The sequence below is a fragment of the Carettochelys insculpta genome, chromosome 2 (genome assembly GCF_033958435.1).
Source record: "Carettochelys insculpta isolate YL-2023 chromosome 2, ASM3395843v1, whole genome shotgun sequence".
Taxonomy (NCBI): Eukaryota; Metazoa; Chordata; order Testudines; family Carettochelyidae; genus Carettochelys; species Carettochelys insculpta.
The window spans coordinates 212,403,071-212,427,789 of record NC_134138.1 but is presented as its reverse complement, the minus strand read 5'-3'; the positions used below and the strand labels follow the sequence as shown (position 1 = coordinate 212,427,789).

Below are 24,719 nucleotides of genomic sequence, written 5' to 3'. Positions count from 1 at the left end.
ACTTTATGGGACCACAGGAAACTTGACCACAAGTGGCTGCCCAACTAACTAAAATCATTCTGGATTATGGATGTTGCTGGATGGGAGAGTGCTGGATTACAGAGGTTTAACCTATAATTTACAATTAGGATTTTTTAAAAATGTTAATACTCTTAAAGAATTTTCCAAAAAGGGTCATTGCTATGTCCATTCAACCTTAATTCCAGAGCGGTAAAATTATTCTCTTGGCCATTTCAGCTATTGAAAAAATAAATATGTAAAGAGTGCATCTACACTACGAACTAATTTAGAAGTTAACTTTGAAGTTAGGCGCTACTTCAAAGTAGCCAGCAGAGAGTAAACACATGTTTTCCCTTACTTTGAAGTTAACTTGGAAGTAAGGGAGCCCAACTTTTGAAGTCCTTACTCCATTCCCGGGAATGGAGTAGTGCCCTAATTTGAAGTTTAGCCCACTTTAACTTCTAAGTATGGTGTGTGTAGATACTCAGCTTCGAAGTCTGTTATTTCGAAGTTGTACTTTGAAGTAAGCAACTTCAACGTTATTTTTGTGGTTTAGATATGGTCAAAGGGTTTCTCAATGTCAAAACTGCCAAAAATCTATGCAGGTTGCACCAAGATAGACTGTTTTTTCCCAGGGAATTTCATACTGCCATTCATTTCTTTCTCATGTTTCTTTTACTAGATGCTTTGTCTTTCATGTCACTTTTCCTTTTCCCCTTTATTATGTGCATTATTGGAATATAAAGCACGCTTTGACTTGATGTGGACTTTAGAGAAAATCATGAGAAATACAGAATTTGTTATGTACATGTAAAAGGAGACCATATCTGCGCAGTTGTACCTTCAAACTATCTCCTTCCCTCCAAAAAGATAAAGGAGAAAAAAAACATACAGGGTTTAGCAGGAAAATAATGGAGTTTCTAAAGTGATGCCATTTTGAATATATAATGAAAATGAGACATCTCACATGATTCTGACAGATGGGATGGGATGGGATGGGATGCACAGACCTTTTTAAGGTTTGTAAGCCTTTTGTAAGCCATATCTGCCTTCCAGTTCTGGCAAGGTGTGATGGGAAATAAAAGGAAATATATAAGCATTAGCCTTTTCAAGAGATGGAGGAGAGACCTGAAGGGATCCAGCTTGTGCTTTTTAATTATTTAATTGGATGGTATGATGAAGTGGGTTGTGTGGGAATTTTATATGCCGGGTTAGCTGGAATGCATTTCCTGATATCCTGTAGTTTCCTGCACTTTCCGTAAGTTTCTCTATGCAGCATTGTTGCATAGAGGTAATATAAGCTCACAGGTGACACCTTTGTTCCCTGGGAAACAGGACAAAGTGGGTGGGTGGAGTTTGGCAGTTTCTTGGAACTGGTAATTAGAAGGTGGCTAGCCTGGGTAGAAGGGGGCCAAGGCCCTTGTTTGTGGGCACCCATTGGGGCCTCCTCTCCCTGAAATTGATTGGACTGACTGTTTCTGGTTGCTGTACTGACATCTCCGTGCCATGTGGCATCTCTGTCACTCAATGAACCTGCTGTTGTGCCTGTTGATGAGAGTAAGTTTTGGCTGAGGATGGGGTGCAGTGCTCAGGGCCCCTGAACCTTGTCACATCTGGTGGCAGTGGTGGGATCTACTGCACCGCTGTGGCTGGTGCAGTCGACAGGAAGTGGCTGGGGCACAGGCGGAAGGACAGCTAGCGAGGTCAAGGCATGCTGAAGGGCAGTGAGGTGAGGTCCCCAGAAGTGGAGAGGCCTATGGCCTAACCACTGTGCGGAGTGACCCAGAAGGACGCTGGCACACTGAAGGGGCCTTCGTGAACAACAGCAATGGTGTATTATCGGCTCCTTAAAATGGACTTTGTCTGGTTGTGCCTGGAGAGAGGGCTTCCTAGTGGCAAGTCCACCAAAGCCCATCTCATTGCCTACCTGGAAGAGAATGGTCACTCCTTGGTGTTGGGGTCAGACCCCACGGGGAGCCACCAGCCAGTCCCTGGGGATACTCCAGATCGCTGCCATGCTGAGGCTCAGGAAGCAGCACTGGGAGTAGCCGGCTAAACCCCAGGGCTGTTGGAATCCACATGGCCAGTTGCAGCTCCTCCCTGCTCAGCACCTCCTCCATGGAGCTGAAGCATCTGGAGACTGAACTGAGGCTGTTATAGCTGGAGGACCAGAAAAAACAGCAGCAGCATGAGTTGGCCTTGGCAGAGCTGAGAAGCTGAGAGGCCCAGGGGGCCTGGGACTGCCAGTCACTTTTAGAGGTTTATGCTGTCCCAGTGTAAGGATGTAGAGGACCTGGATGGGTTTCTTACATTCTTTGAGGAAGACCTTGAGGTGCACCAGGTCCCTGCAGCTGAATGGCTCCATCAGCGTACCGCCTTGCTGGATCAGAAGGCTGCAGGGGAGCTCAACCAGCTGGAGGGGCTACAGCTGGGGGATTACGAATGGGTCAAACAGGCTCTGCTGCATAAGTTCAGGCTGACCCCCGAGACATACAGGAAGAAGTTCCAGGAGGCGCAGAAAGGGCCAGAGAAGGCCCGTGTAGATCTGGCCTCCCACCTGATAAAAATACTTTTGCAAGTGCATGTTCAGAATGGGGGCCCAGGCTGCAGAGAACCTGGTTAAACTGATGGTCCTGGATCTGTTCTGTGGAGCCTGCCTGCCCAACCTGCGACTGTAGCTTGAGGACCAAAAGCCAGAGGACCCACACAGTGTGGAGAAGCTGGCTGATGAGTTCATGGACAATTGGGCCAGGTCTGAAAGGGAGTCCCGGAGAGAAAGGGAATCCCAGGAAGACCGGTTTCCTGGCTGTGCAACAGAGGGAATCACCTATGGGGCGAGCCCAGGTAACAGGGGCCAGCCATCCACCCCCGAGAGGGCCAGTCAGGGCCTGGATGGAGCAGCTGGGCCGAGGAACACAACGAAAGCTGGTCTTTTATTGCTGTGGGCAGAAGGGGCATAGACAGACCCAGTGTCCCGTGTTCCCAGAAAGGCCAAACAGGCAGGGGCCTTGTGGGGTCAACTGGGTGGAGTTCAAGTGGCCAGAGGAGACGACTGCAGGAGGGGGCTGGATCTACTGGCCAGATCTTCAGGAGAATTGATGTGCCAGAGTCGGGCATCTCCATGTACCAGATGGGGGCAGGGTGGCCCCTGTGGAGCAAGTGCCTTGTGCCACAGGAAGTGGATGGCAGGAAAGTGTTGGGCTTCTGGGACATGGGGACGGAGGTGACACTGGCCCAGCCAGAGCTAGAGGGCCCAGATTGCATCGTGCCAAACACCCATCTGACCTTGAGGGGCATAGATGGAACCCCATTCAAGGTACCAGTAGCCTGGGTGCATCTGACATGGGGGGCTAAGGAAGTGGGGATGCACTGGCACTTGCCTATGGAGGTGCTGATGGGGGGAGACCTAGAGGAGTGTCCAGAAGGACCTCACAGACTGTGAGGAGAGATTCCTGTGGGACAGGGCATTCCTGTACCAGGAATGGCTCCACCCAGGGAAAGTAGGATCATGGGGGGTCCAGCAGCAGCTAGTGGTTCCCCAAAGTAATTGCCCCAGGATGCTGTACCTGGCCCATGACATCCTGTTCTCAGGGCATCAGGAGATCAAGAGTACCCATTTGAGGCTGCTTCAGACCTTTTATTGGCCAGGGATATTTGCGGCTGTGCAGCAGTACTGCCAGACCTGTGACTCCTGCCCGAGGATGGGGAAAGCTGCTTTGAGGCACCTGCCCATCAGAGAGGAGCCTTTACAGAAGGTAGCAATAGATATAGTGGGACCCATCAGCAAGATGACCCAGACGAGGACGAAATACATCCTGGTGGTGGTGGAGGATTTCGCTACCCGTTACTCTAAGGCTGTAGCTCTGTCCTCTACTGAGGCAGACGCTGAGGCAGACGCTCTGCTGGCCATTTTTGGCAGGGTGGTGTTCCCCGAGGAGGTTTTCACTGACCAGGTATCTGACTTCATGTCAGCCCTGCTCTGGTGCTTGTGGGAGCAGCATGGGATCCATCTCTCCTGCGCCTTGGGGTATCGCTCCCAGCCCAGTGGGCTGGTGGGAAAGTGCCAGAGGAGACCGAAGCAGATGCTGAAGGCCTTTATGCACCAGCACCTGCAGGACGGGGAGGAGTACTTGCCCCAGGTTTCCCCCGACTGAGCCATTGTGTAGAAGCGAGAGAGGGGAAACCTGGTTTCTGGTTGCTGTATTGACATTGCTGTACCATGCTGTATCCCTGTTGCCTAAAAATAAACCTGTTGTTCTACCTGTTGAGTGAGAGTCGCTTCTGGCTGCAGATGGGTTGCAGTGCTCGGGGCCCTTGAACCCTGTCACAGACTCACAGACAGACACCTCAGAGGAGAGTCTGAAACCATCTGTGACACTGTAGATACATTTTCCTATATTATGGGTCAAGCTGAATTTAAGATCCTCGAGCAGGGACTTTTTTTTTTGTCCTACTGTAGTTAAGATAGGACAGTTTCCCAGACTTAACGTTTGTGTACCCCTTTCTGGACTCTGGCCTTATCAGCATACACCCTCTCCTAGTGCTGTCCCAGTGCTTTTCTCTTGATTTTTAATAATTTATTTTCTGCTGCATACCCCTTGAAATCCTTTTGAGTACCACCAGTGTTACATGTAGTACACTTTGGGAAACACTGGGCTAGGAGGTAGCTGTGAAAACTAGGGATATAATGGAAAGCCTTAATTAAGAGAGACTGTCACCTCTGCATGACAGTAATTTCTTAGTTTTTTAACTTTGTGCTAGCATGTGCCTCACAAACTGTTCAGAATTATATTAACAGAGTTGCTCCAATTTGTCATGCACTGTCAATGTGAAATCAGGGTGCTAACAAACATTACCTTGTGGAATGTTTTTCAAACAAACCTTGGTTACCATGGTAAGTGCATAGGCTATCTTTGGTTTACATTATTGTTTCATTCTGAATGTGGTGCATGGTAATACAGATATTTTCAAAGCACTCACTCATTCAGGGTCAGTCTATCTCAGACAGATACAATAATTTAATATTTAACAGTTCTTTGACAGAAATAGTTTCCTGGCTGAAAAAAATACAGTAAACTTTTACCCTAGCAGAATGGTCAACAATTATTCTGTAGAATTTGTTTGCACATTAAGTGAATAGAGAACTCTATATATTTGCTCAGTAAACTATGAAATTATGCAAGTCCTCGTCAGTGAAAGGGTTAGTCTGCCAGAAAGTAATCTTTAAAGAGTACAAACTACTGGGATAATACTGGTGAAAACATGTTTAATACAATACAGGAGCAGCATAGTTATTAAATTATTTCTGAGTCAAGTAAGCATGAGTTAATTAGAACACCCCAGAATACTTATTACTTCACCTATGCTTGTCAAAAGGATAGAATGCATGCAAAAGCTATTCTAGTCAATCAGCATTCACTATAGCATCTTTGAAGTTCTGGGATTTGGCATGTCATTTGCTAGGCTCGTGATCTTAGTCCAGTTTACTGAGATCAGTGGGAAAGACACCTATTTTCTTTAGTGGTAGTTGAATTGGATGCTTAATGTGTATTGTGGGTAAAGTGGACATTTGCTAATGGATGTACAGTAGTACCTGGAGTTATGCAAGGGTTTTGTTCCTATGCACCTTGTGTAACTCCAATTTCACATAAATTGGGGGGCAGCTTTTTTTCCCAGCAGAAAGCACATTCTGCAGCTGGGGAGCAGCAGGAGCATCCAGAGCTCCTTTTGAAAGGTAAGTCCTGGGGGTGAGGGGTGGGGCTGTTGGTGAGAGTTAAGCCTGGCGATGAGTTGGGGCTCTGGGAGGGAGGCAGGGGTGTTAAGTTTGGGGTAGGTTAGGGCTTCAGGGAGCGGGAAGGTGGAGTTGAGCCGGGGCTGCATGGCCCTTTGGGGGGTTGAGCCAGAACTGGTCATGGGGGGTGTGAGCCAGGCATGTGGGGGTCGAGTGGAGATGAGCTGGAGGCAGGTGTGGGATGGCGGTGAACCAGGATCTCAGGAGTGTTTTAAATCGGGGCCGCGGGGGGCAGGTTGAACTGGGGCCTGGGGGGTTAAGCTAGGGCTGGGGAGGAGTGGGCTTTTGAGTTGTGCTTAACTCACATTAATGCAAGTTAAACGCAACTTGAAGTCATGTATTTGGAGGGAATATTCTATAAATGATACATAGGAGCAGAAATACTGTTTCCATGCAAATTTTGCCATTGACATCACTGGGACCAGAATTTTTACTGAGAAATTTTTAAAAGGGGAATGTTTCACATATGGCTATACTACATCGAGCCCTGGCATGTTTTCAGAATATTAATAAAGACATAATAAGCATGATCTAAGTCTGTTTTCCAAAATACTGAGATACCTTTTTTCCTTGGCTGATGAAGCAGTAAAAGACTCCTGAATGTAATCTGTACACTTCATAAAAGCATCAGGATATTATAACCCATTTCATGGGGTTCTTTTACATTTCACAGTTACTTTTTTTTCCTTCTCAAGTTCATGAACTTCAGCTTCCTCTGTGTGATACTGCGACATGCATTCTTCTGGTGTCATCACACGTGTGACTGAACAGAGCTGCAGACAGACTCCTGAACATAAGGCAAATGGTTCTTCTACACCATTGTATGTTTTTCTTAATGTTAGATGCCCTACAAGATAAGCAAAAGGAATAGTAAAAATTTTATAAAGCTGTGCAATGACAAGGGAAAGAACACTTCTTTTGTTCTTAGAAGCAAGCCCCAGTCTTCAGCACTGTGATGAGAATGATGACACTAGTAAAGGGCGTGCTGGATCATCATACAAAGGAAGCCAACTGTTTGCAGAGAACTTGTCTGTCTGTGTTGGGATGAAGCCCCTAATCCAACAAATATTTCTGAAACCTGGATGAATAATGTACTATACTTGTTTTGGCACAGTTGGTATTAGTCAATTTTTTGGTACAATATGAGCCTAAGAGGGATTGAAAACCTAATCGAATATGGGTTGTGTCTGCAATTGGAGCTGAGGGTGTGAGCTCCAGCTCAAGCGTAAACAAGCTAGCTTTCATCTACATAGCTCGTGGAAATAAAAATGTAGCCATAGTAGCATGGGCTGCTGCCGATGTGCTTCTTTGAGCAACAAAGCAGGCTAGCTGGCTGAGAGGGAAAAGGGTGGACTTGTGCAAGAAGAGGTGGGATGAGGGTGGAGTGGGTGTTCAGGTGGGGGCTTCGGAGAAGAAGTCGGATAGGGGCAGGACCTGAGATGGAGAGGCAGTTGAGCAAACAAAAACATTCCCAGAGGCCCAGAGGAAGGTGAAGCTTGTGACTGGTTTTGGTAGACAGCCTTTCATAGCAGTCGATGCAGATCAGTGGTGTCAGATGGCAGAACAAGGAGTAATGGTCTGAAGTTGAAGAGGGAGAGGTGTAGGTTAGATATTAGGAAAAAGTACTTCACCAGCAGGGTGGTGAAGCATTGGAATTTGTTGCCTAGAGAGGTGGTGGATTCTCCATCCCTTGAGGTTTTTAAGTCCTGGCTTGACAAGGTCCTGGCTGTGGTGACTTAGTGGGGGTTGAAGCAGGGGACTGGACTACATGACCTCCTGAGGTCCCTTCCAGACCTATGATTCTATCAGGTGTCCATGCTACTACTGTTTGCTCTGTTAGCTAATTTTGGCCGGTCTACACAAGACTGAAAAGTTGACCTAAGATATGCAATTCCAGATGTGACAGTTGCATAGCCGGAATTGATGTATCCCAGATCGATTTTTTCTGGCCATCCACACAGAGGGAGGTCAATGGGAGAAACTTTCCTGTCAACCTCCCTTATTCCTTGCCAGAATGAGGATTACCAGGGACGACTGTAGAGCACTGAGGCTACCTCTACACGAAAAGCCTCTGTCAACAGAAGTCACTGTCAGAAGGGATTCCCTGGCGAAACTTCTGCTGACAGATTGAGTCTACCCATAAAAGCAGAGAGAGAGAGCAATCCACTCTGTCGACAGAGAGTGCTTGGCCCTCTCTCGACAGAACAGCTGGCCAGAAGCTCTACAAATACGGCTGTCTGGTGAATGAGAAGCCCTGTCTGTTGACAAAAGGGTACTGGAGTGTCTACATGGCTGTTCTGTTGAAAGAACACTGTCAAGAGAGGCGTTATACTGAAATAGGCAGAGGTATAACGCTGCTGATAGATGTTCCAGTTTTTGTTGACAAACTGTCATCAAAGCACATTTTGCATGTAGACACTCCACGGTTTTTCCGGATAAAAGCCCACAAAATATTTAATGTAATCTTGTTTTCTGGAGAGAGTAAGAATTGTGACTTGCTTGTAAGTATGGTGTTTACTATTACTATTTAGTGAGATACTGAAAATAAGCATTCTGAATGAATTACTGGCATCAAATAATTTAGTTTGATCTTTATCCTTTCCAAGAAGGGAAATACTCATGACAAATATTTGTTGTACACATAAGCAACATGCAGCGACATTGTTTTCTTACACTGACAGTTCAGGACATTTGCAGCAGTAGAAGGATCAATTACACTTCATTATAAATTGACTTTTATTGTCTGAGACAAACCATGCCTGATAAGGTTATTATTGATTTCTGCCTTGTGTACAGTTTCTTTCATTTATCAGTGTGTAGCCACAAAAACAGATATTAAAAGCACCTTTTAACTGGAGGTGTCTATTTCACCAACTATGATAGCCACAGTAAAAACACGTTTTATTTACGTGCAATTTAATAAAATTATTGATATGTTGGAATCAAAATGATATTTTTCCTTTCTGATTGCTAACCCAGTAGTCTTTGGTTCACTAGCTGTCTCTTGCAGTTATTTATCTGATATATTTGTCAGCTGAAAACTGGAGTGTCCAACTTGCAGATGATATCTCAGGAAAGTGTCAGAAGAGCACAATGAACCTGGCAGAGGTGGACGGTCTGTTTCCCAGTTGTGTGAGGGGGAGCTGGAAGTTCTTATACTGTTGGGTGTAGATCTAGCATTATTGTTTAATCACCCGCATTACCTTTCTAATCTAAGAAATTTCTGAAATGCCCCCACTTCTGCTCTTGCATTGTGTACTGTGTTGGTGCCAGTAGTGTTAAGATTATTAGTATAAACCAGCCACATTTCTTTAACTGTCATTTTGTTGTGTTTTTAAATATGATTAAATGGCATCTTAGCAATAACACGGGTGGCTGGCCTACTTTAAAGTTCTCACAGTGGCTACCAGTGGTGCTCTGACAAGGTTGATAGGCTTTCAGAAGAGCTTTGATCCAGTGCACTTGCAGCTAGTGACTAACCTGAATTCTGATATTTTAAACATGTTTTAATGTTTTTCTGGGACATTCCCTGGCTATCAGTGTCATCTCCCAAATCTAAATTAGAGGGTGAGTGGCTAGATATATCATCCAAAACACTTTCCTAATTATTTCAGGTAAGCCTGTGAAAAGTTTCAAGTAAGCCTAACTGAAAGGAACTGGCATTTAAATTCCTATTTGTCTAAGTCTCTTGAAAATGAGACAATAATCTCCAAAAATATTTAGGCTGTCCTTTGCACTTTTAAGACTTGGGGCTCTCATCCCATCCTCCACATTTTATTTACATACTGGAAGAGAGCAACAAGACTTCCTGCTTTTTCAGTCCCTGTTCAGTTTCTCAACTTTGAATGAACTATTCCAAATGAAGAAAATACTATGTCTGTGCCCACAGAAGAGACTAATTCTGTCAAAAGCTGGTTTAGAACTTCAGCAAATTCTGGTACCTAGCTAGGGACTTTCACCAGTTCAGTGATATGGATTTTCTTTAAAACATATACAAACATGTACTGACTGAATGGTTCACTCCAGTCCTGAAATATATCCTAGTTGGCATGATTGATAGATGATTCTAAGAGGTGCATGTCACAGTAAGATCATCTTCAGCAGTTAGGCATTTACTGTGCTATTTTTGGTTGAGGATATTGGCAAGAAAATGAGGTAGAATAAGTTCATGATCAATCCATTTCCCTAGTGCCTGCAAATTAACTTTGTCACTGGGTAATTTTTGTTCAGTATCTCTTGATATTCTTAGCTAATGTCAACAACCCCAGCACATATTATTGGATCATTATCTATGTTGCTCCATCTATCCAGACTCAGATTAACAAAATTTTTGCCAGTGTTCTTTTTGTATGCAGTTCAACTTTCTCCTCAGATACTGTATTCAGCAAACTTCCAGGAAAGTCTGGACTGTAGTCTGGTCGAAATGATTGAACCATGTCAGTGTAATGTATGTTTATTCTGAACAAGACAAAAGGGAGAACTTGTTGCATAAATGAAATTAGGAATCTTTTAATCTCTGGAGCCTTGCTGGAATTTTCTGGTTCTGATTTTGATTTTGAACTCATCCATGATTTTACTGGATGATGAAGAAAGTCTTTTATTTTTACCTTTTTAATTAAGGGTAATTTATTGTCTGGCATCACTGGTGGGAGTAGCACCAGGTAATTCTGAAGTTGTATACATTGCAGATGACGGACCCCTAAAGTGGACCTGAAAGAAACTTGAAAAAAGTTATTCTTGCTCATTCCGTATTACTCAGTGCACTGCTTGAAAGAAAATAAGATTGTAAATTAGATTCCATCTGCTGCAGCTGTTTGTGCCACTGTTAAATATATGATGGGCCACACAAATACCACACTTGACAACCAGGCCCATTGATGGGGGAAAGGGAGACAAAAGGGATGGTTTCCGCAGGGCTCAGAGATTCAAAAGGGCCAGGGCTCCTGGCTGCCAGTGCCACATCCATATGCCACACTTGCAGCACAACATGGTGCACTCTGGGCTGCACTGAGGGCTGGTTGGGGGTGACTAGGTATAGTGCTGAAGGCAGGCTGCTCCCAGCCCCACCCCTTTTGCCTGAAATGTCCCTACCAGGATTACAGGATGCCCCCTCCCACCTTGCCAGGAGCCAGGAGAGGCTGTTGGACCACCACCCACCCTGCTATACCTTCAGCAAATACTCTGTCTGCGAGAAAAATGTAAAGGCAAGGAAAGAGCTCATTTGGTAGCATACATGCAAGAGAGAAGACGTACAACTTGCAGCTCCAGCAGCATGGAGCAGAAGGAGAGCCAAATTCTCTAGTATAGCTGCCCCAAAAAGCATTTCCTGAAGGAAGGATAGGACCCACCCCAGAAAGTCAGAGAGAAAAGCATTTTCTTCTCACACACATGTGGACCCTAGATATTGGTAATCCTTTTTATTTCTTGGTGTAGGGTACTCTAGGAGGGGAAGGCTTGAGACTGAGCTGGCCTGGTCCCTTGGAAAGATAGCAAGTGGCTCAGGGAGGGAAGTCTTGGTTTCTAGATCACTGGTAGTCCCAGAGAGTCCTCAGTTAGATCTTGTTGGATGGGAGAGGTTAGGCTCCCATACCAATACCTCCCTACCAGTAATAGCTACCCCTAGCCGCTAAAGCATGCTTCCTGACCATCCCCCAAATGAAGGGGATGATATGATTTGTTCCAAACCCACTTTTATAGGGAAAGTAGTGCCTTGCTTGTTAGAGTTTACGTCTTACTGAAGAAGAATTTTCACAGTTCTTTGGAAAGAGAGACTGCTGAACTCTCTTTTATATTCAAATTGGACACATTAACACATGGTTTGAACCGGGATGCAAATTTTCTGGGACACTATAGGGGCTCTTTTGAACACTTGGCTTAATCTAATTCTTGACTCCCCATCCTCTCCCCCCGCCCCTCTGCTCTCTGATTTGCTCACCTTGATAATTTTTTTTCTGATTTGTCAACCTTGATTACTATTTTTGGTTCTCTATGCCTTAAATATTGAGTCTGTTCTGGTACGGCTATGATCTGAAGAAATGGGTCTGTCCTACGAAAGCTCACCTAATAAATTATTTTGTTACTCTTTAAAGTGCTACTTTACTGCTTTTTTGTTTTTATAGGGAAAATTATTATTTTTATTAGAATTTATAATTTTTCAAAAAATTCTTGTCTCTAGCAACATGCCAAACAGTTTGAAATTTTCTTAGATGTTAAATTCATAAATGCAAAATAAAATTTCTTTTAAAATCTTCACTTCAGATATTTTGATTATATTGACCAATAAAAATCATTTCAGAAGTCCAATAACATAGAACATTTAAGTAATAAATCCTCCCACAACAAACTAATATACAAATTTATTACAATAATCCAATTTATCATTTAATAGAATAGCAATATATGGTAGGCAGTCCAATAAGATTGTTTCATAATTAATTTACTAACCAATTGATCCAAGTAATTCAGACATGTCTGTGTCAACATCTTCAAAGTTACTGCTTTCTGAGTAGCATTTTGCATGATGTTGTTTCATTCTGACAACTAGGTCTTTTATCTCTTCATTACTTTCATTTGAGGGTTGGGGTAATCTGGAAATACAGGACATTCTTGAAAATAGTCTCGCATTGGGTGGTGTTTGTGACCAGCAGTTAAGGAATTTTCTTCCTCCAGTTTTCATTCATTGAAATCAGTACTAGAGGCTGCACTCTGAAGAATGTTGCCCTCTTTTCCTGTAGGCTACGTCTACACAACAATATTATTTTGGAATAAGCTGTTCTGGAAAAGTTTTTCTGTAACAGCCTATTTTGAAATAGTACAACTACATACAAAATGCGTATCAAAATAGTGCTCAGCTATTTTGAATAAGTTTCCACACCGATTGGATGCTGAACCACATTTAAAGCACCCAGGGTAGGGCTGGAGGCCCCTTATTTTGTAATAGCTCCTATTCCCTGTTTTTACAGCTCCTATTCGAAATATCAGTTTCACAATAGGCACTATTCCTTGTAGAATGAGGTTTACAGAACTCATAATAAGCCATCTGCTATTTCAAAATTATTTCAAATTAGTGGTTTTGCTGTATAGGTATTCGCAACATTATTTTGGAATAGCGGTTATTCCGAAATAACTGTGCGCTGTAGACACACCTTTAGTATGCATTTCAATGTGACTGTTGCTCCTTTTCGGGTGCACGCACTGCTGCTCTCCCATCCCCACCCTACCCGCAGAAGAACGAAAAAACTAACAGTAATTGAACACTTTTGGTTTTGTAACCTATGGACCTTTTGCACTGCAGTATATTATTTGTTTAGAGACAGAGAGGGAATTACAGTATTTGAGAAGTTAATGGATCTTTGTTTAGTATCTCAAGCTATGTAAACGTGGAAGAAGACTGAGCAAAGCCATTCACAAGGTGTCTAGAACCATACTGGAATGATGGTTACTGGGCCTATTGGTGTTTTTCTATGAGTTGGAGACTGTTTCCTTACAAGTGGCATCATAAATATTCATCATTTGAGAACTGAAGCTGTCAGCTCTCAGATAGGGAGAAGCTATAGGAGAAGAGTATGAGATCAACCAGAGGGGCTCAGTGGATGGTCCAAATGATACATTATAATTTCTTCTGAAGTCAAAGTCTAAGTCTCAATGCCTATGATAATTTCTGCACTCAGTAGCATAGCTCCTGACTCTTCCATGGGAGCACAGCCCTTAATGCAGTACATGACCTATGGTGTTTGACTCAAAAGTTAGATGTTTTTCTAATTTTTTCTTTATATAGAAAAAGCAGTCTTCAGCATATGTATGTTTCATTTAAACTTTTAAGAGATTATAGTAAGTTTAGTTCCATTCCTTAACATATTTTTATTACATTTGGATTTCATTTTAAACTGGTGTATTATAAAAAGAAGAAGTTGTTGTAATTTAAAGAACACAAAAGTCCATTTAAATAAAAAAATCAGTGCTCCCACCAAAAATAGTTGATTTTCAGCCACCTTGTTTGGGAGGTATGTGACATTCTTAATTAAAACTTACTTTACTGACGCCTGATCTAGTCCTTGACTGTGTGAGGTTTCTGTTGCAATGTACTCTTATGGAAGAAGATATCAGGAGAATAAAATAATTGGAATGACAACAAGAAGTCCTGTGGCACTTTATAGACTATGCATCTGATGAAGAGGGTCTTTGCCCACGAAAGCTCATGCTCCAAAAAAGCTCTTGGTCTATAAGGAGCCACAGGACTTCTTGTTGTTTTTTTTCAGATACCAACTAACACAGCTACACCTCTGATGATCTGAATGTTCAGGTCACTATTTGGGGCATGGAGCTAGGAAGTCTCTGTGTTCACTGTGTGCTTCTTGCTTTCTACCCTACCAGCTTTTGGAAATACTGTTAGTTTTGTTACGTCCAGGCTTTCTCTGACTCTTATTGTACCTTCATTATTTCTATAGCATGTTAACCAGAGCTGGTCAGTGTAAATAATATGTAACAATTTAGAGAACATTATGACCAACGTTTGACTCAGAACATAAACTACAAACAAATGTTTTGAAAAGTCTGAGTCTCGTAGCAGACTCAAACTTCCAATATGAAAAGGTTGTCAGGATGGAGCTCATGTATTCAGCTACCCATTTTTCCATTCCTGTCTGCTGAAGCAAGAGACGGTACTCTGGATCCTCATTAACGTAGCTCTTGTCTGAACTAACTTAATGAACTGATCCAATGTTCTTTCTAAAATGCAGGCAAATAAAAGGGGCAGCATATTTACATACAATGTAGTGCTTGATCCTGCCTCTACTGAGCTCTGTTAAAAACTTCTTTTGATATGTATGAGAACAGGATTGATCCCGTAACTCACATGGAAATAAATGGGAGCAGTATTGCTCCTTAATCTGTCCATAGCAAAAATTAACACCTTTGTTTAATTACATAAGGTTTTCTTTTAAAATAGCCAGTGCATATATTTTGGAAGAAGGTTGAGGACTAGGAACAAGCCATTGTTGCCCTAGAAGGAGATATTTTACACTAAAGGCGATTTCATATCAGAATAATTTTAATGACCTAGTACTCAAAAGTAGTTTCATAAGTTTTCTTCACACTTTATGAAAATGTTTGCTGCAAGGGTAAATCTGGCAGTTTTCAGGCTAATGCATTTTTCAGGTCAAAGGGTATGTCTACACACCAGCCTTATTCCAGAATAGCTATTTTGAAATAATACTGATATACACAAAAATGCATTTTGAAATGGCACTTAGCTATTTTGAAATATATTGTCTGCACACACAGTGCAGAAAAATAGCTGTTTCAAAATAGGTGCAGTTAAAATGGGCTGCATCTACACTACATCCCCCTTTTGAAAGGGGAATGCAAATGAGCAACTTTGGAAATGCAAATGAGGCTCAGCTTTACATATCTCTTGCGGTATTCGCATATTCTCATGCAGTCTTGCTTCTGGAAGAGCCTTTTCCAAAAGGAAAACCAGCCGTGTAGACAGGGTTTCTTCAAAAATAAACCCCGTTTTCAAAAGAACCCTTCTTCCTGAAACAAAAGAGGAAGAAGGGTTCTTTCGAAAACAGTGTTTATTTTAGAAGGAACCCAGTCTACATGGCTGTTTTTGCTTCTGGAAAAGGCTCTTCCGGAAGCAAAATTGCGTGAGAACATGCAAATGAGATGCAAGATATGTAAATTCACACCTCATTTGCATTTCTGATCTCACTCATTTGCATTCCCCTTTTGAAAGGGGAATGTATTGTAGACGCAGCCACAGGTAATAGTGATTATTTCAAATTAGCTATTTTAAAATAGGCCCTGTCTTAACAGAGCCTAGTTTGAAATAGCTATTAAAGTAGACCCCGACTTACACAGTGTTTGTGTTCCTCACAACCCCCATGCAACTCAAATTTTGCACAAGTCAGGGGAGATTGGAACCAGGTGGCAGCCTAGTTCCTGGATCCCCCAAGCTTGCAGGAGATGGGAAACCGACCAGCCCATTAGGGCTGGTCAGTTTCCCAGGTCCCACAAGCTGGCGAAAGCTGGGAACCAAGTGGCAGCCTGGCTCTCGGCTCCCCACCACTGGTGGGAGCCAGGCGCAGCTTCTCCTGGAAGCTGGGGAGAAGCCATGCCACTGCGCCTGTCTGCACCCTCTCCCGCCAGGGGAACCCGGTGGGCAGCACAGCTTCTCCCCAGCTGGGGGAAGCAGGGGAGAAGCCCTGCCACAGCAGCTGTCTGCCTGCCAGGCTCCCCCAGGGGCTTCTCCACTGCCAGAGTCCCCTGCTGCAGGGCTTCTCCCCTGCTTCCCCCAGCTGGGGGGTTAGAGCACTTTCAATTGGCAATTAACTCGCATTAATATGAGTTATGTGCAAATCGAAATCATGCATACCAGGGATTACTGTATTTCGAAGCAGCTGTTATTTTGAAGTAATTATGCTGTGTAGACATAGCCAGTTACCAAGTACATAAACAGGGCTTTGTAATAAAAGGTTATTGCTACTTTTACATGTCCATGATTTGTAAAAATTAATGCAACTATTTTGCTGTTTTTCTTTCCAACTGTGAAAGGAAATAAATTTACATCATGTGCTCTGCTCCTGGCAGTAGATAAATAAAAAGGGTATATTGATTTAAGAAGTTATGTTTATCTTTGATTTGCCTCCCTTCTGTCACTCCTTATTATTGTTTCAATGCCTCGGAGTCTAAGTAGCAGTTTCATTATGTTTCTGAGATTTGTTCCCCACTTTTCTTGAAAGAGATTATTACACTGTTCCTGAACATGAGTGAGTGTGTCTGTTGAACAGAAGCAGAATACAGTATAAAGTTAAAGAAATAGCTGAACTTGGACCAAAATTAAAATGATGTAGATATTAGGTATTAATGTTGTGTAAGTGTAAACACATGGCAGTAAATTAATATGTTTACAATATTAATAAATTTAAAGCTGTTCCAGAACAAAACATTTTGAATGGGCAATACAATTTCTTTTTGCTGTAACTGTCCGTTGCATGTTTGATCTCTGATACCTAAGGGATTCTAGAGTGAAAGAATTGTTGATATAGGAGACCTAGATTTACAGTTTGAAAATCATTCTTGTAAGACACATCCACATTTTAGCTCTCTTTGATTCACCAGTATTATAGGCAGCGACATGTACAATTACAGGTTGACTTTTTTTAATTTGTCAAGAGAGAATCTCCTTATTAGTAATCGCGAATAGTGAGCTTTGGCATTTTCTGCTGTTATTACTGAGAATAGTATTGGCCTCATAGTGTCTATGGAAATACAGCAAATCTGGGCTCAGTCCTGGTTCCAACAGCTCTCGCTCTAAAAACAGACAAAAGGTAGGGGGAAGGAGTGTCATATCAAAGGAGAGTGATGAGAGAGTGATTGGCCAGGTGTTGGTAGTATAGTGATACACTAGAATGAATCTGTTTTAAAAAAAATAAAATTGTTCAGGTTGACCTTCTCTAGTCCGGCACTCTTTCGTCTGGCAACATCTGTAATCTGGCATGATTTTAGTTAGACTGATGACCAAATTTCATAGGGGTGGCCCAAGTTTCCTGTGGTCCCATAAAGTTTGTTTACAGCTACCAGTCTTCGCTCTCAGTGTTCTGTGCTGCCATTTAGCTGTAATTTATCCCTAAATGTATTCTAAGAGCCCAATAAGCAGTGGAAGTGTTGGTAATAGTGCTAGACAATATTGACCTCACATGATCCAGCAAATTCTCTGGTTCAGCACTAATCTGGTCCCAAGCACGGCAAACTAGAGAGGTTCATCCTGTATAAACCAACCTACTTTTCCTTAATCTTACCATGGGCCGGTCAGCTAGTTTCCTATAGGCACCAGGGCAGACACGTCTTCATTAGGGAGTTCAACACTGCAAGGTAGTGATGCTGCTGAGCTGAAGAAGAGATTCTCTCATTGGCTCTAGCATGAAGATATTATCAAGACAGTTGTGGGAGAAACAGACAAAGATATAGAGGGAGGTAAAGGAAAAATATAAAACAAAACAAGGGTGGAATTATAGAGAAGACAGTGATAAGAAACTTGACTGTAACGCAGTGGAAGCAATTATAGGGGTTCAAAGGCAGAAAATAAAAAGTCAGACAAGGAAGATAGCTTTGAGCAGGTGAGTTTTGCAATTTCTGGAGTGGGAGTTATGTGGACGTTGGGGTGGCTTACTTTTATAAAGATAGGAAAATATGAGTTACTGAACTCATGATCATAGTGAGGACTTAAATACCACTTGATACTAAACAGTGATGGCTGAGAAGTTTAGAATGTAGAATTTGTTGTCAATACAAAATTAAGATGTTTGTCTTACATTGAGGTAGATTTTCAAAGAGATGAATGGATTTTTAGTTACGTGACATCTCATGTCTTTAAAAATGATCCATTTACCTTAGATAAGTAAACATGATTGGTTTTGTATCTGCACTAGTACCTTTTTCTTCCTCTTATATATGATGTAGAATACCTAGAATACAATAAATATTGATGTGAAGTATTTAAATCATTATCTAAGGCACCTGGTAGATTTTTATGAGTGATTATTTTGTAACTCAAACTGCTCCTATCTGAATGCTTGCCCTATTCTGTTCACATTAAAATGCTTCTGAGGAGGAAAAAACACATTTGTGCTGTCAGTCGGACTATACATCTGTAAATTTGGTTGTCATTTGCTGTTGTATATTGGTATTCTAATTAAAACAGTGTACAGACATTCTCAGGGAATCATTTCCAAGGTGATTTTCATTTTTCAAATCAGCAGGATTCTTCTCACAGGGAGCTGTGTGGTCTTGTTTCAGAATTAACATGTTCTTCTATTGCAAGGCTATTTGTGATTTAAATCAACTGCATCTTGGTTCCTAGTATTCAAGTTCATTATAGACGCAAACAAACACACACTTCATGACATGCATGTTGAAACAACTGGTAAATTCCTTGTCTTTCAAGGATATCAATAGAGCAGATTAATTGTAATTTCTAACTATTGCTGAAAACATATCATTAGCAATGAACACCATGAAGCAAAATAACTTACAGCTTTCTCTGGACAAATTAGGAATAAATAGTTTCAGTAGTTCTCAGAGGCGGCTGTTGGGGATGACATACGCTATTTTGGATGTTTCAGCTTTCTCTTACGTATAGTATGACTCTCTTTAAAAACATTAGCATACTCAGTATACAGCACTTAATTATCTAGAAATCATTTTAATTTTATTTACCAGGCAAGTTCTGCCTCCAGGAGTGCCAAATGTAAGCTGTTTATATACAGTAAATTGTTCAGTAAGGGAATGGATCAGCACCCATATTTTGTATGCAGTTTAGGCTACATCTGCACTACCAGATACATTTGATTTTAGTAAATTCAATTTTATAACGTTTGCTTTTATAAATTTGATTTTCAGTATCCTCGCTTCCCACAAATCCACACAAAGTCGAGTTACTGCTGCCACACTAGCGTGGTCAAATATTGACTGTTGCAGCAGTGCATTGTGGGAACCTATCCCACAGTTCCTTTAACCCTACATTCTGTGTCCTCCCCCCCGGCCTGCTGCACCTCCACCACTGGCAGTGGTCATGCTGTCCCCGGGTCCCCGCAGCTTGCGGGAGCTGGGAAACTGACCAGTGCTGCTATGCCTGGCTCGCAAGAGCCAGGAGCAGCAGGGCTCCAGGTGCTGCGTTGGTCAGTTTCCTGGCTCCTGCAAGTGGTGGGAACTGGGAGCCAGGTGCAACAGTGCCAGTCAGCCTCTGGAGGCTAATGAATTTGATTCAAAGACATGGTGCTTCCACACCAGCCGTCATTCGACCTGTTAAATTTGAACTTGATGCTATACCTGTCCAGTTCCAACGATATTGTGGTATTGATATTAGTGCTCCCTAAATCGAGTTGATGGTATTTGCAGTGAAGACAGTCACTTGGTACAATTGAGCTGATTGCCTTAAATTCAAATTTATCTTGTAGTGTAAAAGTAGCCTTAGTTAATGTAGTTGAGAATATATTCCTTATTATGTAGTACTGTGATAGGCATTCTATTTTCTTCTTTTTAAAGGACCCCTGGAATGTAATCATAGATTAAGACAATTTGATTTTTCAAATTTCAGAAGAGATGACTAAGAATGGAAAAATCCATTGAATAAAATGAATAACACGCTCCAAAATAATGGCTTCTGGAATTTACAACAGAAAGCTACAGCTTTTGATGTTATGCTACTTAGTTCTGCCTTAAGTATGAGATCTGACTGGCTGCATTTTTCTTTGTATTGTAACTAGGACTGTAAAACAATTTAAAAAAATCTTAGTAATTAGCTGAACAAGAAGTAAGCACTAGAGTTTTATGTTATTTTGTTTTTGAGTGCAGCTACGTAACAATTTACATGTGTGGCAAAATATCCAAAATATTTAAAAACTGGGATTCTGTTGTTCAGCAGTGCAATTAAAATTGCACTTAGTCATTTATTTTTAATCGCAATTATTTTGAGCTAATTATATAAGATAATGGTTATTAATTGAAAGCCGAAATTTTTACATATGTATGTGATAACCCTTCAGTGCTAGAAGAAGAGCTAGAACTGTTTTCAAATAATACCCATACAAGTTTTTCTAGCCCAGGTTCCTGTTGTAGTGGAAATAAAAGTTACAGCTAAATTTCTGTGGTACAGTCTATGTCAAGGCAGACATTAGATTCTTCCTCCTTATTCACTGTGGAAGGCTGGAAGACCACATCTTATGACCCCGAATCTAAGGATTTCTCACGTGCTTCTCCAGTTTCATTCATCCCTTGCTCACACCAAGATGAAAAAGGAGGCCTCAGCTTCTTTCAGACAGAAAACAGCTTTAAAAAAGTGGGTGAGGGAACTCTTTCCCTGGTGGGTTATGTTGGGGATTTTTTTTTTTCTGTATTGCTTACAGAGATGCCTGTTCAGCAGAGTGAACATGCTCTCTCGGAAAATTCCACATAAATGTGTATTAGAAGGAGGTAAAATGTAGAACCTGACCCACTCAAACAATTACTGTCTGCTGGATCAGAGAGGAGGAAGAGAAGTGAAATAATTTCTTTTGTAGCAAAGCATTCTTTACAATGTTCATGAGGCACTACTGACTGGAATTGCAGGTATTTATGGATGTACCCATAGTTACAGAGCACCAAATTTGTCAAAGTATTTAGGTGTCTCGCTCCCACTGATTTCTGTGGGAGTTAGGTGCTTAGATACTTTTGCAAATTTGGCCCTGAGTGCTTAGAGCAGGGCTTTCATAAGAAAGTCTGGAAGGAGCTGGTGAAGAAGTCAGTGATTCAATTTCTTTTTACCCCTTCACCTTCCAACTCCTCGTTTGGCCTGAAGTCTCTTGTTCTTCCTCCTTAGGATATTTTCTCTGTATAGATGAAGCCACAAAACATCAATTATAAGGAACCAATCTGGAAAAGCAGAGGGGGAATAAACAGAGAACAGAAATATTGGATGATGATTGTTTGTTATCCTGAATGTGAGTGGAGGAGGAGGAAAGGAAACCCCCTTTTTGAAAGCACCCTTCTTCCTATTTTGTTTCAGGAAAAATGGTGCTTTTGAAAGGCGGGGGGTTCCTTTCAAAGGAATCCCACCCATGCAGCTGCTTTGACTTCCAGAAATGGCTCTTCTGGAAGCCACATCACATGGGGATATGCAAATGAGGCACAGAATATTGAAATCTATGCCTCATTTGCATTTCTGATCTTGCTCATTTGCATGCCCCTTCCAAAAGGGAGGGGCTGTATCAACACAGCTTGTATGTGCGCTTTATGTAAGATAGGAGTTACAAAAAGTATGATTTGACACTCTTTATTCAGGACCATTTCCTATTCACGTGCATTGCAGCTCTTGAATTATTGTGTTTTAGCGAATTGGAAAAAATGGCTCCTCTTGGTATTTTGATTGCAGACCCTTGTCATAGCGGCTGAAATACTGTTTATGGCGTCAAAACTAAATAGTTCATAGTTGAAGCTCGCGTCTTTCAAAGATTCAGTAACGGTACCAATCAAGGTTAATACTTTAAGACAATTTTATAAATACATGTTTGAATAGTTTAATCTGATTTCTCTGCAGATGATTCAGACCGTCAAGACTTTGATTGAAAATGCAGATAGTGTATATGACAAGATAGTACAATGTCAGAAAACAGGTAAGTGTGGGCTCTCTTTTTGAAAAATAAAAATAAAGTAAGGCTTTTTCTCCTAGATTTTCATCTTCACAAAATCTTGGGTTTGATTACTTTATTCCACTAATGCACAGAACAAAATTATTCAAATTTATGATAGAGCAAAATCAGCAAAAATGAACCTTCTCAACACTAATTTAATTGTAGACATTGAATTCCATGGCATTCCTGTTGAATTTTGGTAATTGTTCTTTTTAAATTTTGTAATAGGGAAGTAGCCTGCTGATGTACTCTATTTTAATAAAGCAAAGATGGCATGTAGGAAATACTCATATATTTATGAAAGAAATATATTGTGCTGTTCCTACAGATGTTCAAAGCCACCCTGTTTAAGTGTATACCAGAGCTCAATGTGCTGATGGAGCAGCAGGATATAATGCGCCCACCATGGGCTAAACAGATGCTACTTTCTAGAATGTACATTATGTATTTTAATGTCAAAGTGCTTAAAATGTTTAAATGTTTTCTTAATTGTTCATTAGACTGTGGAAAATATAAAATACACATTTTTAGATTTTTTTGTGTAGCGGGTATGTTAGAAACAAGTGAGGTGTATTTTTTACAATAACATTTGTATCAGTGATTCATGTCTCATCATTTTCAATTCACAATTTTACTTAAACATCATATGGTTCATTTGGGTTAGATGTAGTTTGAACACATTTCTATAAGCCAAATATGAGACACCTGGTAAAATTGCTCAGCCTTCAGTGAGTTAAGTGGAAATCAGTCAGACCTATTCAGTACAAATGTTCAAAACAACATTGTTTACTGAGCAACCATTGGAAAGACATCCTACATTTTTATAACTAGTAGGTAAAAAAATTAAAAATATGTATTTTAACTGAACTGAAGTTATCCAGAGATTTATAATGCAGAATGCTATGTGCTCATGATTTCTAATACAAAAACTTCCTTCTCGTCTTGCACTGAGGTGTTTATGACATTACAAAGTCAACATTTACCAAAGGTACATGCTACAGGGAGCCAGGAGCAGGACTGTAGCCCCACAGGTGTGTCTCCCAGCTGCCCTACACTGCAGGGAGCAGAGAACAAGGTTGTAGCCCTGGTTCCCTAGCTCCACAGGCAGCTGTCCAGCAGCACAGCAGGGATGCGGCTAACTCTCCGCAGGGGTCTCCGTGGCTGGAGGGTCAGCTGTCCGAAAGAAGGGCACCAGGTCCCCTTAAAATCTTAACAAGGAGCGAGTGGGGGACACAACTACTCCACCCTTGCCCCAGCATACCCTGCCTTACCATATGGCAAGGCCCCAAGCTCCTTCACCTGCTGCTGCCTGCACACCTGCCCAAGCTGCATGTGCTACCCAGCCAGCACCAGGTATCTGCAACTATGGCTGTGCTGACTTGGGGGAAGGGCAAGTCAGCAGGGGTCGTGAATATGGGACAATTAGCCCTTTTGTTAAAGTAAGTCAGAATGCCTTCCTGACCCCTGAAATATGGGACTATCCCAGTGAAAACGGAATGAAGCCCAAGAACACCAAGTGAATTCCCAGACCGTCATGACTTCTGGACCTTTGATCAGTTAGCATCCTGTGTTCTCCTGTACACAAACATGTAGAATAAGCTGAGCAGAGTATTTAAATTAATTGATTCTAGTTTAATGGCATTCTTTAAAAAAATCACATAAATTGCAGGTCATACATACATTCTCATTGCATCACTTCTGTCTTTTATTTGACTTCCAGGTAGTCAAATTGCACCAATAAACTCTGCATTTTGGTGTTATTGAAATTATGCCATGACTGATCTTTGACAGTGTGAAGGTATTACATTCACAATGGTAACAGGGGGAGGCTCTGTGTTCCGTATAGGACCACATGATAGAAAGCCTTAGGTTCAAATCCCAGATTTGACAATTACTTCCTCAGTGACCGTGGACAGCTTCCTCATCTGTAAACTGACAATAATAATACTTACCTTACAGAAACTTCAGTGTTTAACAATCATGCCATATTGGAGGACTGGGTTACATACACACATGTAGGGCATATATATGGTAATTATGTTGTGCTGTTACACTAATGTGATTATTCTGCATAGACAGAAGAGTTATAGATGCTGAATATAAAAAAACCCTTAATATCTGAATCATGTACTGTACTGGATTAGTGTGACAATTCATATACCTATACCGAAAGACCAATCTGAAAAATTTATATGATCATGTCCAGAGTAAATAAGCTCTGAAGCTCTTTGATATAAGAACTGCTGGAGAGAACTCTTGTCTGTGTGCTGAGTGAAAGCATGGCAAGCCATGATATGAATTTATTTAGCAACTTGCTATTCACTAACTTTTATAGTGCATATTATGGAATTTCTAGCACATAGTTATACATACAGTAAGTTAGAGTGTGCTGTAAAGTCACACCCTGTGCTAATTCACCGTGTAGATGAGGCCCTTCTGTATGCTAAAACAGGTTTGTCAGCGCTGCATACTTTCAGTGGCTTGCAGAGTACTTCCCCTTTCCCTCCACAGCACACGTATAAACAGAAGTGTAGCCAACGATGCACAGTTCAGTGATGGGTGTGAGTATGTATGCAAGTACATACCTTAAATGCTGTCTACTCACCCAAACTGTGTCTACCCATCTATACTGCTTAAAATGGCAGTGTAGTGTCCATTGCCTCTATACTGCCAGAACCTTTCCCCTCCACAAGAAACTATTCTCCAGCAGGGAAGGACTCTTGCAGATGGGGAAGAGCTCTCCCAGCTTCCTGCTGTTG

The 24,719-nt window shown here is 41.7% G+C and overlaps 1 protein-coding gene across 2 annotated transcripts in view; it reads left to right on the top strand.

Annotated features, from left to right (window-relative positions):
* Nucleotides 1-24,719, top strand: part of PLCL2 (phospholipase C like 2) — a 164,178-nt gene that overhangs the window by 102,879 nt on the left and 36,580 nt on the right. For both annotated transcript variants that reach the window (XM_074984498.1, XM_074984499.1), the window contains one exon: nt 21,867-21,942. In XM_074984498.1, the coding sequence (XP_074840599.1) occupies nt 21,867-21,942 (76 nt within the window). The remainder of the gene's footprint in view (nt 1-21,866; nt 21,943-24,719) is intronic.